Source organism: Abrus precatorius, unplaced genomic scaffold (genome assembly GCF_003935025.1).
Source record: "Abrus precatorius isolate BTA unplaced genomic scaffold, Abrus_2018 Scaffold3, whole genome shotgun sequence".
NCBI classification, from domain to species: domain Eukaryota; kingdom Viridiplantae; phylum Streptophyta; class Magnoliopsida; order Fabales; family Fabaceae; genus Abrus; species Abrus precatorius.
The window spans coordinates 9518061-9534488 of NW_020874373.1; the positions used below are offsets into that span (position 1 = coordinate 9518061).

General features: G+C 31.3%; 1 protein-coding gene across 4 annotated transcripts; it reads left to right on the forward strand.

Annotated features, from left to right (window-relative positions):
* Positions 1–692: 692 nt before the first annotated feature.
* LOC113861334 (regulator of MON1-CCZ1 complex) lies at positions 693–11506 on the forward strand. 4 transcript variants are annotated; one of them, XM_027494091.1, is made up of 16 exons: positions 693–866; positions 1263–1319; positions 1683–1784; positions 2377–2532; positions 2669–2844; positions 3002–3261; positions 4582–4735; positions 4987–5096; positions 5198–5285; positions 6129–6461; positions 6538–6612; positions 7671–7835; positions 7977–8236; positions 8791–8899; positions 9000–9179; positions 11042–11506. In XM_027494091.1, the coding sequence occupies exons 5-16, from the start codon at positions 2677–2679 to the stop codon at positions 11216–11218; spliced, it is 2079 nt and encodes a 692-aa protein (XP_027349892.1). In that variant the 5' UTR covers positions 693–866; positions 1263–1319; positions 1683–1784; positions 2377–2532; positions 2669–2676; the 3' UTR covers positions 11219–11506. The 4 variants fall into 4 exon arrangements, 3 of the variants coding, with proteins under 3 accessions (XP_027349892.1, XP_027349891.1, XP_027349893.1); XM_027494090.1 differs by having other exon boundaries at positions 703–732; positions 843–866; positions 1247–1319; positions 7671–8236; XR_003504194.1 differs by having other exon boundaries at positions 1247–1319; positions 7671–8236; positions 8802–8899.
* Positions 11507–16428: the final 4922 nt, after the last annotated feature.

Genomic DNA, 16428 nt, shown 5'->3' on the forward strand with positions numbered 1-16428 from the left:
TTCATTCTTGTATTAATTTCTCCTTTTAGAGAACAAAATTTCAGAATTCAGTTCTAAATACAGCAATTAACTAATGTTGGTATATTGGTTTAAAATTTTCATTATTGATATATTTTCTGTTTTTTTTTTCATTAATCTTTAATGGAAAAATTTTCCTCATTTTCTATTCATGTATCGTAAAGAAAAATAAATGCAAACTTTTGAGAGAGGCCCAGTATAACCCATTATTTGCTGGGTTGAGCTTAATAAATTTAAAATAAAAATGTTAGTAACACTCTTAAATACATTATTTATTATTAGTTAAAATTATATATGTGTCATTCTTTATTTAATGAATCTTATTCATGATTTTATATTTTTTTTAGTAATTTCATTCAATAATAAAAAAAAAGTATTTGAAAGAATGTATAAAATTATACCATTAACACTATTCAATTTTTGTTTTTTACCAAACTATCAAAATTTTAAAAAGTCAATCAGAGTCAATCATTTTTCTTTTGCTCAGAAGTCAAATTTCTTTAATTTGGACCAATAAATACTTTTAGGTCCATTTTTGGTTGTAGGTTTAACGTATTGGTTTGGACAGGCTAATTCGTTTATTGGGCTATACAATACCAGACTGAGCCCAAATACAAGCTCTCTTTTTAGGCCCACAAAGGAGTGCAGCGGAGAAGAAAGGAAGAACAGATGCAAATAGTGTAGCTGCAACTGGGCACGCAAGTAATGCGACTGGTAGGTAGTTCCACTGCAGCATTGTGGTTTGTTCGTTACTATGAATTGAATAGAGAAGATGAATAAACAGAAGAGACTCGCTTCGTGATCTGCTATTAATTCTGTTGCAGAATGCATATGACCGATTCTTGATGGTAAATAAACCTCCTTCATTTCTCTCTCACATTTCCGCTGTTTTCTCTTCGCACTCTACACGCATACGCTTTATGCAGATTCTCGATTTTCTTCACCTGGTAGGCTTTTCAATTTCTAATATTTTCGCTAGACTATACCTGTTAGCAATTTGGGACAAAGGTACCATAGGGGTTTTGATCTTCTCATTTACTGAAACTCCCCGTTGTAAAAATCCATGTGATTCTAGAAATTCAAATTAAACTATTATTATTGTTGTTGTTGTTATAAGTAAAATTTAAGCGTCTTTGCAATTTTCAAATGTTTATAATTTTGTTTTATTTTATTATTTGTTTAGCGACAGTTGATTGTCGTTTAAAGGTGGCTTCTATATATTTTGCAGTGTTGTGGACATGAAGGAAAAGAAGAATACTGCCTCAACTCTCAAGCGCATTTTAGTGAATTGTTCATCTCAGGTTTGATTTTATTTTTCATAGAGAGCCAGGAATGAGATTTTGGTTTTGGGCTACATAGTGAAATTGCGTGCACAGTCTTTTCGTTACATGTTTTTTATGCTTGGATTCCATATACAGTGTAATTAATATAACTTGTGAGTACCTTCAAGTTAATGGTTAACTTGATTTTATTGTTTTCACTCAAACCGAGTTTAATTTATTTAGTTAGATACGTTACGATTGATGCATGAGGGTGTTGGGAAGGGGAGGGAATGGGTTTTATAATAGGTGCTTGCCTTTTCTCATATGTTCTCTCTTTCTTATCCTTATTATTGTTTGATATTTGTGCATAAACATTGATTTGGTTAAGAACTCATCTAATAGGCAAAGGCATACGGGAGCTGTATTGCAGCAAAGGTTCCAGACATTGAACGTGATGTGTGTGTGAAGGAATTTCTGGCATTAAAAAGTTGTATGCAGAATATGGTATTGAATTCTACAATTCGCTTGGAATAAAGTTTTTTATTTTATTCTGGCTTGGCATTTCAGCTATAAAATATTTTCTTTTCATTACACTTTAAATAATAATAAAAATAAGTTACTTTCAGTGTTTTTCTGTTTAAGCAGCATTCGGGAAAGACTGAAGCGAAACCTTTATGCAAACATCATCTGGGGCCTGTTTGTTGGATTTATTTATTTTTTTTGAAGAAAAGGTGCTTATTTAATAAGACAAATATTTTTAAAAAGTTATAATTATTATGTAAGTGTTTCAGAAAAATACAAAAGCAAAAACCTCTTAGAAGTGTTTTTTGTCAGGAGTTAAGAATAATAGCTTCTAAAAAAATGCTCTAAAATAGATGTATCACATAATCACTTTTTTTTGAACTTAAACAACTGGACCCTTAATTTGATCATGACTTTGGACTTTTGAGAGTTAGAAACTGTTTTTTATTATAATCATTTTGTATTTCCGTGTCAACATAAAACTATTCGGTGGTGTCTACGGTATAATTGTTACCTTTCTTTTGGCATTTCTAATAAATATCTCGTGTTTCAAAATCTATATGGCTTCAAACAGCTCAAAAAGAAGGTTTAGTGAACATCCACTTGTTTCCTTGTTCTGGGCTACTGAAGAAACAAACTAGAAAGCTTGAAAGTTACGAAGAGCAGTTTTTTGTAGAAGTTTTCAGTCACAAGAATAAGTGGAAGGTCCTACGTATTTTTTCCAGCATAGGTATAACCTTCAGCGCTTATATCTGCTGATAATTGTAGATGCATACTTCTACCTTTGACTATCCAGATTATATATTTTTGGGAGGTTTGCTCCAGTTGTATCATATTCATACCTCTACCGCTCATGCTGTAAACAGGACTCAACATGTCTGGAAGAGCATCAACTTCAAAGCCTAATATAGGTCTGAGCGGATCTGATGGTCTTTCACATGCTTACACTCAGTATCCACCACTGCGGTGCAATGTTCCTGAATCAATCGGAATATTTTATGATGATGGAAATAAGTTGCTACTCTCCCCCACAGCTGATCAGGTAATATGATGTGCTTCATGCATTTGTTGTTTGGTGAAGAGTATTGTTTGTCTGTAATATGGACCCCTTTTTCAATAGTTGTAAAAATATGAATTATTTTTGCTTGCTTTTATACTTCCTTGTTCCTCTCAAATCACATTCTGTTTGTAATATTTAGATCTTTTCCTGGAAAGTTGGCCCCTTTGATCCTCTCATTGGTCCCACCACTGATTTAATAAGTGAAGGCCCTATTGTAGCTATTCGGTATTCTTTAGACACAAAGGTAATAGCAATCCAACGATCGAACCATGAGATACAGTTTTGGAATAGACAGACTGGGGAAGCTTTTAGCCATAATTGCCGGCCAGAATCAGAAAGTATACTTGGATTTTTTTGGACAGATAGTCAACAGTGTGATATTGTTCTTGTTAAGACTAGGTATGGTAAGCAAATTTATTTCTTCTTTGTTGATATGATTTACACTGTTTAATGATGCCTTTTTTTATATATCCTGGTTGTTAAATTCAGAGGAGATCCAGCAAAAGCTACTCCTAGTCAAAAAACTGCCAGGAAATTATGGCATATACCATGGCAACTTGTGGTGGAAGCATGACAGCCATAATTAAATAATATATTATATCTACAAAATTATATATATAAAACAGAATAATGTGATATAAAACCAAAAATCTAACTGCTTTTGTCAAAATCAAGAAATATAATTGATAGAAAATCATCAAATGGCATCATATCTCTCATAATAGGATCTCATAATAACATAATAGCATAGTTCAAAGCACAAGTTCAATACAAACTAAAGGCCACAAGCCTCAAGTGAAACAAAGTGATAAAAAAACAAGGAAAATAAAAAGACTAATTGAGGAAGCTTGTTGTTAGGCTATGTTAAGGAAAACTGCTGCTCAAGTCTCAAACCAAGGCAGCAGTGTTAGAATAAAAAATGGATGAAAAACAGAGAAGGAAATTTGAGAAAAGAAAATGAGAAGGCAATCTGAGAAGAGAAAGAAATTCAGAAAAAAAGGAATGAAAAGAGAGAGAGTGGAGGAGGAATGTAGAGAAGGAAAAAGTAAAACAGAATGAAGGAGGATAAAACAAAAGCAACCAAAAGTAAAACCTGCTCACTGAAAAATGAGGGTTGTCGGAAGTAGGAAAGGTGAGAGAGGGAGATGCGAGGTTGTTGTGAGAGAGAAAGACATAGCTAAGACTGAAAACAGAGGCCAAAAGGGTTAAAAGTACATTTCCGGGATTTTTATGTTGGGTTAGTGTGGAACCGGGTCAAATCAGCAGAATCAAATTTTTTATTTTATTTTTTACCAAATGTTGTGTTTCCTAAATTCCCTTCCCACATTAATATCTGTGGCACTTGCCTCTCTCCTACTTTTCTTACCTTCGCTTTTGTTTTATTTTTTGGATTGTCTTGGGTGAAGATATTTTTTCTTTTGGGCAGAAATTGATTAATATAAGGTAAAGAGCCAATTCCAAGAACTAATATCCTCAGATTACAACTGAAGAAAGAAAACAAAATGAATTTTTTTTTTATTAGAGTCTTGTGCTTCCTTGTTGTAAACATAACAATGCTGAAAAATAATTTTGTCCTACTTGTTGTGTAATGCTCTAATATAGTACATTAAACTGTTGTAAACATGATACCACTCCCCAAGTATTTCCCTTTCCTCCTTTTTTCTTCTTTTTCACATTTTTGAAGAGAAAGATTTACTAAATTACAAAATTTCTCAACAGTGGTCTAGACTTGTATGCATATAATTCAGAGTCAAAATCACTGCAACTGGTGGAAACAAAGAAACTGAATGTGAGTTGGTATGTTTACACACATGAAAGTCGCCTGGTTCTTCTTGCTTCTGGAATGCAATGCAAGACATTCCATGGATTTCAGGTGAGAGTGGTTACTTGTAGCTTCTTTTCTTGTAATTTATGGATCTAGAATATATGTACCTCAAGGAAGAATAGTTATTTATTGATGTTTTAAAATAGAAATAGATATCATTATTGTTCAGAAAAGAATGACATATATCAATGCAGCTTCTGTAATAGTTGTCATGACTCCGGTATTTGAATGTAGCATAGCCACTGATATTGCTTCTGTGTTATTTCATTTGGCTGATACAGCAATGCATTTTTGGTTAGATTTCATCTGCAGATATTGTTCGCTTGCCAAGGTTTGAGATGGTTATGGCCAAATCTGAGGCAAATAATAAGCCCGTTTTAGCAGCTGAAGACGTTTTTATCGTCACTGTGTATGTATCAGTTATTTACATAATCAAACTTAGACCTTTATAGTTTATAATTAACATAGCTGCCAATTGAAACTTTTATTTTCCTTTACTATCAATCACAGTTATGGTAGGATATACTGCTTGCAAGTTGATAGAGTTGCTATGCTACTCCACTCTTATAGGCTATATCGTGATGCTGTGATACAGCAGGTTGGTTTACTATTTTAATTCACTCCAAAATTTCTTTTTTGAACAACATTCAAAAAAACTTCTGAAGAAATGCCAATTTTCTGTGAAGAATATGATATCCTCTATTTTACTTTGGTGATATTGTGACATCATTTATAGTATATCTTTTTTAACAAATAAAATTTTATAAAGATGCAAGGAGTATTTGTGATTGTGACTTCACAATCTTGGGTTTATTTTTCCATTTGGTAAGACATTTTTTATTAACATAAAATGTACGTAAAAATCAGTACCAGTTCATTGTATGATTTATTTATAGGCAAACAATCTGCAATAAGTTATAACTCAATAAGAAATATCAAGAATTAAATTTTTATACTTTCAGAAACTTGCTAATTAGAAGCAGTAAGACTTATTTGTGTATCTTAATATCACTATGTTTCTTCAAATTGATTAAAATTAATTTCAAACCTTCAAATTTGGTAGTTTCTTTTTTAACGTCCTTATAGTAATTCTTAGAGAGAGTGAGCCTTGACACACGAGTATGGTTGTTATCTTGTGAGTTAAAGGTCACTGGTTCAAATCCTAGAAACAGCCTCTACGATTGTGGGGAACAGGGATAAGGCTGTGACATGTAACCTAGGAACTCCACTTGGTGGGAGCCTCATGCACTCAGTCACCCCTTTATAGTAGTAATTCATAAGTTTGTAAAGGCATTTTAACTATGTACATAAATAACATATTGCCACGTAGGATATGTAATTTAACCATGGATCTCATCTGATAGTCGTAGTTGAGTATTTTGCCATTGAACTATAGACTTAAGAAAATGAGACTGATATTCATAATTCATGATATTTGCAGGGTTCTTTACCAATTTATTCCAGCAAGATTGCTGTGAGTGTGGTCGACAATGTACTTCTTATTCATCAAGTTGATGCAAAGGTTGTTATACTTTATGATCTCTTTGCAGATTCTCGAGCACCAATATCTGCACCACTTCCTTTATTATTAAGGGGTTTCCCCAGGTCCAGCACTTTATCTCAATCTAGTGGTAGAGAAAGTCAGAGTTCAGGCAGTAATGTTATGAGTAATCCTGAAGCAGTTACCTACGCCAATACATGGACTTTCCTAGTGCCTGACCTCGTATGTGATGTGGCCAATAAGTTATTGTGGAAGTTCTATATAGACTTAGAGGTAAGCTATTATGTTCATTTATGTGTCAGTGCTGAATTTGGGTGGCTTCTTTTTCATGAAAAATCCTATCTTGCAGGCAATTTCTGCTAGTAGCTCAGAGGTCCCATCATTAATAGAGTTCCTGCAGCGGCGGAAGTTGGAAGCTAACAAGGTACCCCCACTTTATTATGACAATGCTTATTGATTAATTCTTCAGGGTGCTATAGGGCAGCAGTTGCTATTGCGTATTTGTTTTTAATTCAGTATAAGTCAGTTTCCTGTTAGTTAGTTTGATGCTGGAATTGTGCCAGTGACCACAAATGTGTATTGAGCACTTTATGTCTAGGAGTTGCTGCTACATAAGTACATATTCATTAGTTAGCTGATTTCATATATATGTTGATTGGGATCTTAAAGTAAACTTACTTGCCCAAAGATGGTGTGTTTTAGCCACCCTCAGTCTTCCTTTGGCATAGCTTTCTGCATTAAGTTCTTTTTATGCACCCTAGCGTTAGCATAACTAATGCAATTAATGTATCCATTATTTTATTTAGTTGTTTTTCTTCCTTTCTGTAAATGATGAATTAGGTTTAGTAATTTGTGCTCCTAGAAATGAAGTTACCTGTTATTTCTTTTAGCTGGTTTAAAAGTTGTAGAAATTTTTTTTAGTCATTTTAGGGGGTCCATTGCAGTTTAGTATCTCTCATATACTAGGACAAAATGCATAATTGTTTGTGAGAACTAGAGTGCATTGAATAGGCATTTGAGAATCCTACTTGGATATGACAGGTGTTAGAAAGGATCAGTATCATCTACCCTTGAAAAGGAATATTTTTTATTTGCTTTGCCTGTAAAAGTTATACTACTATTTTTCAATTATGGAAGTAAGGGGATTCATTGCTGTATATTCAAGAATCAAGATTGTTAGATATGATTATATTAAAGTTTTCTTTTGCGAGTTGGGGATGCCTTATAATTTTCTTGCTAAACATGAAAATTATGAATTCCCTGTTATCCTTTATGTGGGTCACTCGAAATCTGGAATGTGATTATGGAAAAAAATTATCATCTAAAATTTGCCGTTAAGGAAATGATTTTACATTGATATCTCTTGAAATGTTCTTTTAACTGGTTTTAATGAGTGTGTAACTACAGATGTTAATGGTATTCTCATCTACACTAGTTTGGTTTGAAACTTTAAATTAATTTACCGGTGATTTACTCTTTTAGGCTAAACAATTGTGCTTGGGTATAACACGTACACTTATTCTGGAGCATAGGCCTGTGTCTGCAGTTGCTAAGGCTATAAATGTACTACTTTCCTCGTACTCCCATTCAATTAAAACTGGTAGCTATCTTAAAGGGCTGAAACCAGAGAAGGCAACAGCTGCTGGTGTACAAAATGCAGGTGCTGATGTTTCTGCTATAGGAACAGATGTAACTGGAAAATCTATCATACATGAACCAACCACAAGAGTAGACAGTGGATCTTTTAACAAGGCTTCAACTGTTTCAAGCTTGGATTCCGATGATGAGTCCCAATCTGCAAATTCAAAACACAATTCAAAGGTGGCCCAAGTTGGGGGTGAAGGGAACCGTGAGATCTCCATGAGAACTGAAGCTCATAGGACTGATGTTATGCAATCATCTCTGCAGTCTGGACAAGAGGAATCCCAACTTACTTCTGCAGCAATTTCACCAGACGAGATGTACAGCTTTGTCTTCTCTCCCATTGATGAAGAGATGGTTGGAGACCCTTCTTACTTGGTTGCAGTCATTATTGAGTTCCTTCACAGGTATGCTATTACTCTTTAGTTAGGAAGCTATTTTGATTCTGAAGGCATTTGATAGATTTGCTCTTAGTTTCTAATCACTTTATGGTTGTGAATTATATGATTTCAACTATTTAAATAACTGTTAACTACAACTGAAATGCCTTGATTACTCCAGTGATGTTTGTTTAATTTCTTTTCCTGTTCCTACTAATATTGAAGGTAGGTCAAACTAAAATAGATGTTGTAAGAACAGAAAGTATTACATTTTTTATTTCAAAACTCACAATATCAATATCAATACAATACATGTCGTAATTTGTAAGTAAAGGTGAGTCAAGAAAGAACCGAAAACTTTCTGAAACTTCTAAAACTTTTTAATGTGGTTCAGCTTGATAAGCCTAAGCCAACTGAGGACTTGATTTTAGATATCATGTAAATATATATTAGGTCAATTGGGCCAGTAGTCAACTTGAAAGGATGTATGGGAATTCATGTGCTATTATTTCTTGATTGGATCATAAATTTTACCACCTTTTGAATCAGTGTTCCTCTTTGCTCTTTATTAATTGTTGCAGTGCAATTTCAGAAAAGATTCGTGTACTCCCAAATCTATATGTATTGATAATTCAACTTCTGGCCCGCAATGAACGATATGCAGAGCTTGGGTTGTTTGTCATAAACAAGGTTACCAATTTTTGTATATATTATAATTGTAAAGGTGAGAGGCTATTATATGTTAAAGTATGATTAATTTGACTCTCAGACTAGTCTCTTTTTGTTGCAGATTCTGGAGCCCTCTAAGGAAGTTGCATTACAACTCCTAGAGTCTGGTCGTCAGAATGCCCAAACTAGGAAGCTTGGTTTTGATATGCTGAGACAGCTTGGTTTACATCACGATTATGTTTTACTGCTTGTGCAGGATGGATACTACCTTGAAGCCTTGCGATACGCAAGGAAATATAGGGTAATTTCTACTGTATTGGCTGCTGATATAGGAAGTAATTGTGTATGGTTTTTAAATAATTAAGAAAACAGAGAGATGATGAAAAACTGACGGCTCTGATGCTGCAATTTTCTCGTGATTTTGTTGGCTTTGTTGCTGTAGAATTTTCATTCATCCAATTATCTCTAACTAATGGGTTATTATCCCAGCATCTGGACAAAGATAATCGTTTGCTAAAAAATAAAATATCTGTTTCTAAACACAAACTAATCAAACACCTTCATTGATGGGGTAGTGTTTAGGTGCCTCCAGATTTCCCACGGCGCTGCAGATCCCTGACAGAAATCTTACACTCCTGAGTGCTTTACCCTGGTAGTAGGAAGACAAACATGAAAGTAGGCAAAGGTAAACAACCTTGCAAAGGGAGCCTGACTCCCTGTGCAGTATAAAACTTCCCTTAGTGGGTTGGTAGAATTTTATTGAAAGAAAACTGTGCCAAGGCTTCATCATCTTGATAAAAGGGTTCTTTTGTCAGAAGTGCGTTGACAAAGCCTCAGACTCTTTATCTAGCTAGGCCACACCACCTGCACTGACCTGATCTTGTTTCTCATTAAATGCCCTTTTGTCCACTGCCACTCACACTCTTGCTTGTCACCATCAAGTATCAACCTGCAGTAGCTGCCTCTATGCAGCCCTTAAACTGGCAATCAGGAAGCTTGCACTGCCGTGCAGTGCAACATGCTTGCCAATCTGAAGGTTGACTGGCCCAGTTTGGTAAACTAGAAGCAATTTATACTTCTCAAATTTTAGGGAAGTTAAATGGTAGAACTTCTAAAATAATAGAGAAGTATAAATTGATTTTAACTTATGGGAGGAATTTGATTTATTTTATTACTTAATTTTCACTCCTTAAAGTACTTATTGAGAAGTTAATCCAAACTTGGCTTATGTATTAATTGAATGGCAGGTCACACTTCACCATAGTTAGTGACCCAGGAATCCCTGCCAGACCTTGAATAGAACCTCATCCTGAACCGAGAAGAAAATACCTTAGGACTGCCTAGCTTAAAACCTAACATACTTGCTGAAAATTCCTCTGAAACCCTGTAATCTTCTAAGAACCTAAGCCAACATTGCCTGCACGTTCAGAAGGATAATTTGTGTAAGTGCCCTCACTGTTACATAGAAGTACTCAAATACGACATGAAATAGTGAGTGTCCATAACCGAAGGCTTCCTCATATTGCCCTACCAACTCCTGAAGTTCTTTCCTTGTTCGGCACACTGCCCGCATGGGCAAGTGTCTCAGTTATATCCACACCTCAAGAGTGTAAACTGACCCATCCCAAAACAATCTAGTCTAGTAAATTTCTGCATCGCTGCAAGATACTATTGCCAATTCATTTATCAGGTTGAAAGGGCTAACTAAACCACATCACTCCTTTGGGATGAATTATACTTCTATATAATGGTTATCCCTCACAGAAATTTGGTTATTAACTGCATTGAAACTACACGGAGCAGCTATTTATCATCTAAATTGTGTCGAAGTTGTTGATATTGTCGAGGAGATTATGGTGCTGGTAGATACTTTGAAAATTTGTAATGTAGTAATTTTGATATGTGAACTTTCACGAATAAAACACAATGTAATTTTCAAAATGTTGATATATCTTGTAACACTCATGTAAATTGTTATTTGAAGTAAATGATTAGTTTTGGATTCTATGTGATGTACAAAAGCAAATTTCGAAAATGACTTCAAATAGTTGTACTGTTGAGACAAACGTACTGGGGAACATTGAAGTATTGCTAGGTTTGTGTTTATGATGTTGATTAAATTTCAAAAGTACAAAGCTAATTAGTTTTATGAATTATTTTCAGGTGGATACCATACGGCCATCATTGTTCTTGGAAGCTGCGTTTGTTTCTAATGACTCCCAACATCTTGCTGCAGTTCTTAGATTCTTTACAGATTTCCTTCCTGGTTTCAAAAACACATCAGAGTACAATAGATACTACCGCATACTGAATGAAATGAACTCATCCCTGACTGTTTGAGAAGTCTAACAAGAAAAAATTGGGAGAAATTGAGTCGTCGTCCCCTTGTTCAGCCATGGGTTTTTGACGTTATGAGTTATGACATCCGATATCTATTAAGATATGTGATATATTTGGTAATAGTTTCGTGTTGTATGTTAAATAAATCTCTTCCTAGTAAGATTAGCTTTGGTAGATACCGTGATATAAATGAAATTCTCCTGCAATGAAATTTTACCCTGGTCGAGTTTGTGGGTGCCTTGCATAGTTGTTTAATATATTAATTTTCTGGGAGGGAATATTGAATTTGGTGCAAGACTAACTAACTAGTAGGATGTGGAACGCTGATTGCCAACACGTGTACTCAATTACACATGGGTAGAAAATAATCTCAATTTTTTTTTTCTGTTATCTCTATAGGTGATTTTGCTCCTTCAAGGAAATGATGCATACTTTAGAGAATAAAATACAGTTTAATTATTAATTAGGAAAAAAAAATTATCTAGTGAGGATGGTGGATTGATCTAGTCTCCCTTGAAGTAGCAATTCCAAAATTAAAACCTTTAGATTACGAGTAAAGTTTGTTTGAATTTACAATTTATTTTTATTATAATCAATCATTATTATGTAAGTAGGATATATTTAAGTCGCAATGGTAAGTATTTTTGGTATATAACAAAAAGCATTTGAATTTAATTTTGATACATCAAAATACAGAAAGGCTTATTTTCGTTTAAATGGTTGACATCTAATGAAGTTAACAAGTCATTTAATTGCCAACATTATTAAATTTTATTAAGGTGTTGCAATAAGATTATACAATAGTTCAAGAGAAATTTTACGTATTAAAATTTAACTCTATTTTTATCTTGTAATAAGTACTAACGAGAAGTTTCATATCCAACTTTAGATACGGCAGCCCTGTAACTAATTTTTAATTTAATTCACTATCTATTTAAATTAAAGTTTCATTTGTCAATTCATATGCAATTATAGCATCTTGCAAATCTGATTACTTTTTTTCATTAAACTTCCGCTTCATCTCCCAATGTCAACTTATATTATAAAACTAATTACATTTAAATCATTTTACATTATATTTTTCTGTCTCTGAAATCTCATGTACTTGTATTCCCAAATTAGTTACTTTTCAAATCCACATACTATATATTGCAGTGGAATATATTATTTTGAAGGTGACTTAATTCTTTAGTATTCTTTTCCATAAAGAATGACAAATTCCATTATTATTTTTTAATTTTAAATTTTAATTCTTTTGAAGCAATTGCCTTTAGTTTCACTAGGATAATTTCATTGTTGGATTATTTTCAATGTATACTTATGGCAATATGATAAGGAATTAAAAATAATGAAAAATTTTAAAAAATTATTATATTAAAAATGTAAAAGCTTAATAAATATATTGAATTTAATACTTTTCAACGCCGTCCGTATAGAAAATTTGTTCATTAATTCACATGTTAATTATAAATAATGACCGTCAAATTTCTCTCTTTTCTGGTGAAAAACACGGTCGTTAATTGACTCCGTTTTCCTATGTGTTGTTTTCACCACTATAACCGTCTCTTGCTATTTCTTTGGACTACCAAATACGCTAAAATGGCCGCTGGCCAACGTCCACTATGATGCTTCCAGCTCCCCGGCTCTTCACCTTCCATATTTTCATCGCTCTTGCTTTTTTCTTTCACTTTTGGTATCAAAATAGAAACAAGAAAATGAAACTTTTTTCGTAATATTGAATTAGTACTCTTAACACTTTAATTTAGAAAAATAAATTAAAAAGTAAATACACTTTTGTCATAATTTTCAACATTTTTGTTTATTACTTTTTAATAAATACCCTTGATGTTCTAGATAATAGGACTCTATTATGTTATTGGTGATGATATATTTCATGAACAAGTTTTATTATAGTTTTATCTTACTAACTTGAAAAATATTAGGAATGTTTAAAAACTTTTTCTAATACATAATTTATTTTTAGGAACAAAAATATGTAGTATATATAACTAGTCTCACATAAATTTGGCCTATTAAATTGGGTGCTTACAGTTTGAGTTGAATTAGTTTGAGAATAAAAATAAAATTAAAACAAACAAAATCAATCTTTTGTAGTTTGATTGAATCGATTATTTTGATATTTTCCTTGCTATTTTTTTAAGAGATAGTATTTTAATTTTTTTAGTTATTAAATAAATAAAATTTAATTAATTAAAATATAAATTAAGTCTTAAATAATTATATAATCTTTTTCGTTTATTAGTTTTTTATTTTTAAGAGATAACATTTATTGAATAAAAAATTAAATAAATAATAAATATGAAAAAAAATGTTAAAATTATATTAAATCATGTTTTAAATCACAACTTAGTTCAAATTACAAATCAAAAATCAAAACAACACATTTTAGGTTAGTACTTATATAAGAACTTAATGGCAAAGTTAATATAAATTTAGAATGTTAGTTCAGTTCGATTTTATTCTATTTTAAAAAATGAAAACTATAAATCAAATCAAACTGTGTAAAAAAATATAATTCTTTTATTTTTTATTTTTTATTTTTAATAATTGTTTAGAACGTTTGAGTTGATTATGAAACAACTCTACGTTACTAATAAAGTTTTTGCTAAAAAGAATATACAACTTCTACTCTCCTAATAAAATTTTAGGGTCATTGATCTTATGTTTCTAACTATAATATTGAAAATTTCATTAAAAAAGTTAACATACAAATATAAATTAATTCTTTATTTTAAAATACAAATAAATATTAATAATAAGACCAAAGACAATGTTTAAACGGTCACGTTGGATTCTAAATACGGGTTTCATACAAAAACTATGCTAACAATAGGATTATATAGTTATAAATATTTAATTTATTTAAAATATAGTCTATGTAACTATGAAAATAATATCATATAATTAAATAGTTACATTGATTAAATTAAATTTTATAACAAATTTAAATAATGTAAATATCAAAGTTTTATTGTTAAAACAAATTAATAATTATCTCATACATCCCATAAATATTCTTAAATTCAAGTAAATTTTTTAAATATAAATTAAAAGACAAACATGCAAGACAAGAAACTTTAAAAAAGTTACCTAACTAATTCACATTGAACTATACATACACATATATAGCAAATGTATTGAATGAGAGGAATTTTATTGTGAGAGTGAGATGTAAATTTTATGCATTACATCGATCTAATTATAAATTTTAAAAAAATATTGATGATCATGTGATTATTAATATACTTTTAATCTTGTCTATTTTTGTATAATTATATGGTTAAGACTTACTTTTTTTAACCTCTCATGTTAAGATTTTTCTCTCACACTAAGTATGCTATATATATATATATATATATATATATATTAAAAAAAATTAAGCTTACAAAAAATATATATAATTATTTCAAAAGAATTAAAATAAAAAATTAAGAATGGAAACTGTCATTCTTTGCGGAAAAAGTATACTAAAGAGTTAAGTCACCTTCAAAGAATATATTCCACTATAGTATATAATACGGGGATTTGTAAAGTAATTAATTTGGGAATACAAGTACATGAGATTTCAGAGACAGAAAAAGTATAACGTAAACTGATTTAAATGTAATTAGTTTGATAATATAAGGTGACATTGGGAGATGAAGCAAACTTTAAAGAAGAAAAAAGTAATTAATCTATAATTAAAAAAAAAACACATTATCTCACACTCAATAGTAAAACCTTTTTTTTATTATATTAATTAACAACTAAGAGTACATTAGAGAAATTATATTGAAGAATTTATTATTAATATTTATCTTCAACTATATGGAAACAAACGAGTTTTATTTACTGTTTAATATATTAAAAAAAGAACAGAAAGAACGTTACCCTAAAAAGTAAGAGTGTAATACATATGATTTTCATTGAAAAGGTAGGAAAAAAAGGACCGAATAAAACAATCCATATGTCAAAAGTTGTTAGTAACATATCATATTATTTATGTAAATCATAATTGTCTTTTATTTTAATTATATTCTTTATACCATGATTGAGGTGCTATCCCATTAGTGATAAATAAAAAAGCTGGAAAATCATCTTACTCAGAAAGCATTTCAGAATTTATAAGCATACTGTGATAATGTATGGGACAACAATGCATAAACAAAAGCAGCAGCAATGAGTGATTTGTTGGAAATTAAGTTCAAATTTTATACTATTATTTTTGTATTGTCGTGGTTGTAACTTGCAACCACCTACAAGAGAAAGAATGATTAATCTTATTATAAATTACACATTAACAACTAAACTTCACTTTGTTGCTTTGAAAAAAAGTTTAAAAGAAAAAAATCAGCTGATATGTGTGAGCAACTGAATAATGCAAGTCCAATAACTAGGATTTTCTAAGCATATAACAGCGCATGTGTGTCGTAATTGTCACTTGTTTTGGACTTCATATAATTCACATTCATATAAAAGTAATTATATATTTTTCCTAAAAATTTGCGGTTCATACTTAGCAATTATATACAGTTGGTTGTAAGGGCAATATTTACTTATCTTTCTTTTATATGAAAATAACCTTCTCACTTCGTCACTTCATTAAATCTAATAAGGTAGTCATCAAAGCTACCCAATCACTTAAAGTTCCAAAAACAAAAAAGTTATTAATGTATGATATATTATTAGTTTTTAATTTCATTTATAAGATTAAGCAATCTAAATATATACATCTAGATGTTGTTGTCGTAAATTAACTTGTCCTTTTATTGCTTGCTTATTTGAATAACTTCTACATTATGAAACCGTGTTTATTTTTCATTTGAATTTCAAAAGCTTAAAACTATAGATAAAAATGACTTCAAAAATATTAATCTTAAAAAAAAAAGTTCACTGCTCATAAATGAAATTAATGCCCCTACTGAAAGTATTAAATCTTGAAAGTAATTATTTAAAATTAAAATTATTTAAATATTAATAATTCACGAGTTATTTTAAATCAGACCTCAAACATTATCTGTGTACTTGTAAAGTAGTATATACAACACAACATTTTTTTGTTTTGGGTTAAACTGAAGTACACATTGGCGAAGAGTGGTTGAATGTGGTTAGTTTGCGTTTGGCATCTTATGAGGTTTTATCGCAGTTCCCACTTAAGCGTTATTTAAAGAGTGATCATTTGTCTTTAGTTGTAGTGAATGCCCATTGCC

What these genes read in the sequence shown, in the direction of transcription:
- LOC113861334 (XM_027494090.1), top strand. Translation starts at nt 2,677, where the DNA reads ATGTCTGGAAGAGCATCAACTTCAAAGCCTAATATAGGTCTGAGCGGA. An exon ending in ATTATTGAGTTCCTTCACAG is followed by an intron (nt 8,237 to 8,790) that starts GTATGCTATTAC and finishes TAATTGTTGCAG; the next exon opens with TGCAATTTCAGAAAAGATTC. An exon ending in GGTTGTTTGTCATAAACAAG is followed by an intron (nt 8,900 to 8,999) that starts GTTACCAATTTT and finishes TTTTTGTTGCAG; the next exon opens with ATTCTGGAGCCCTCTAAGGA.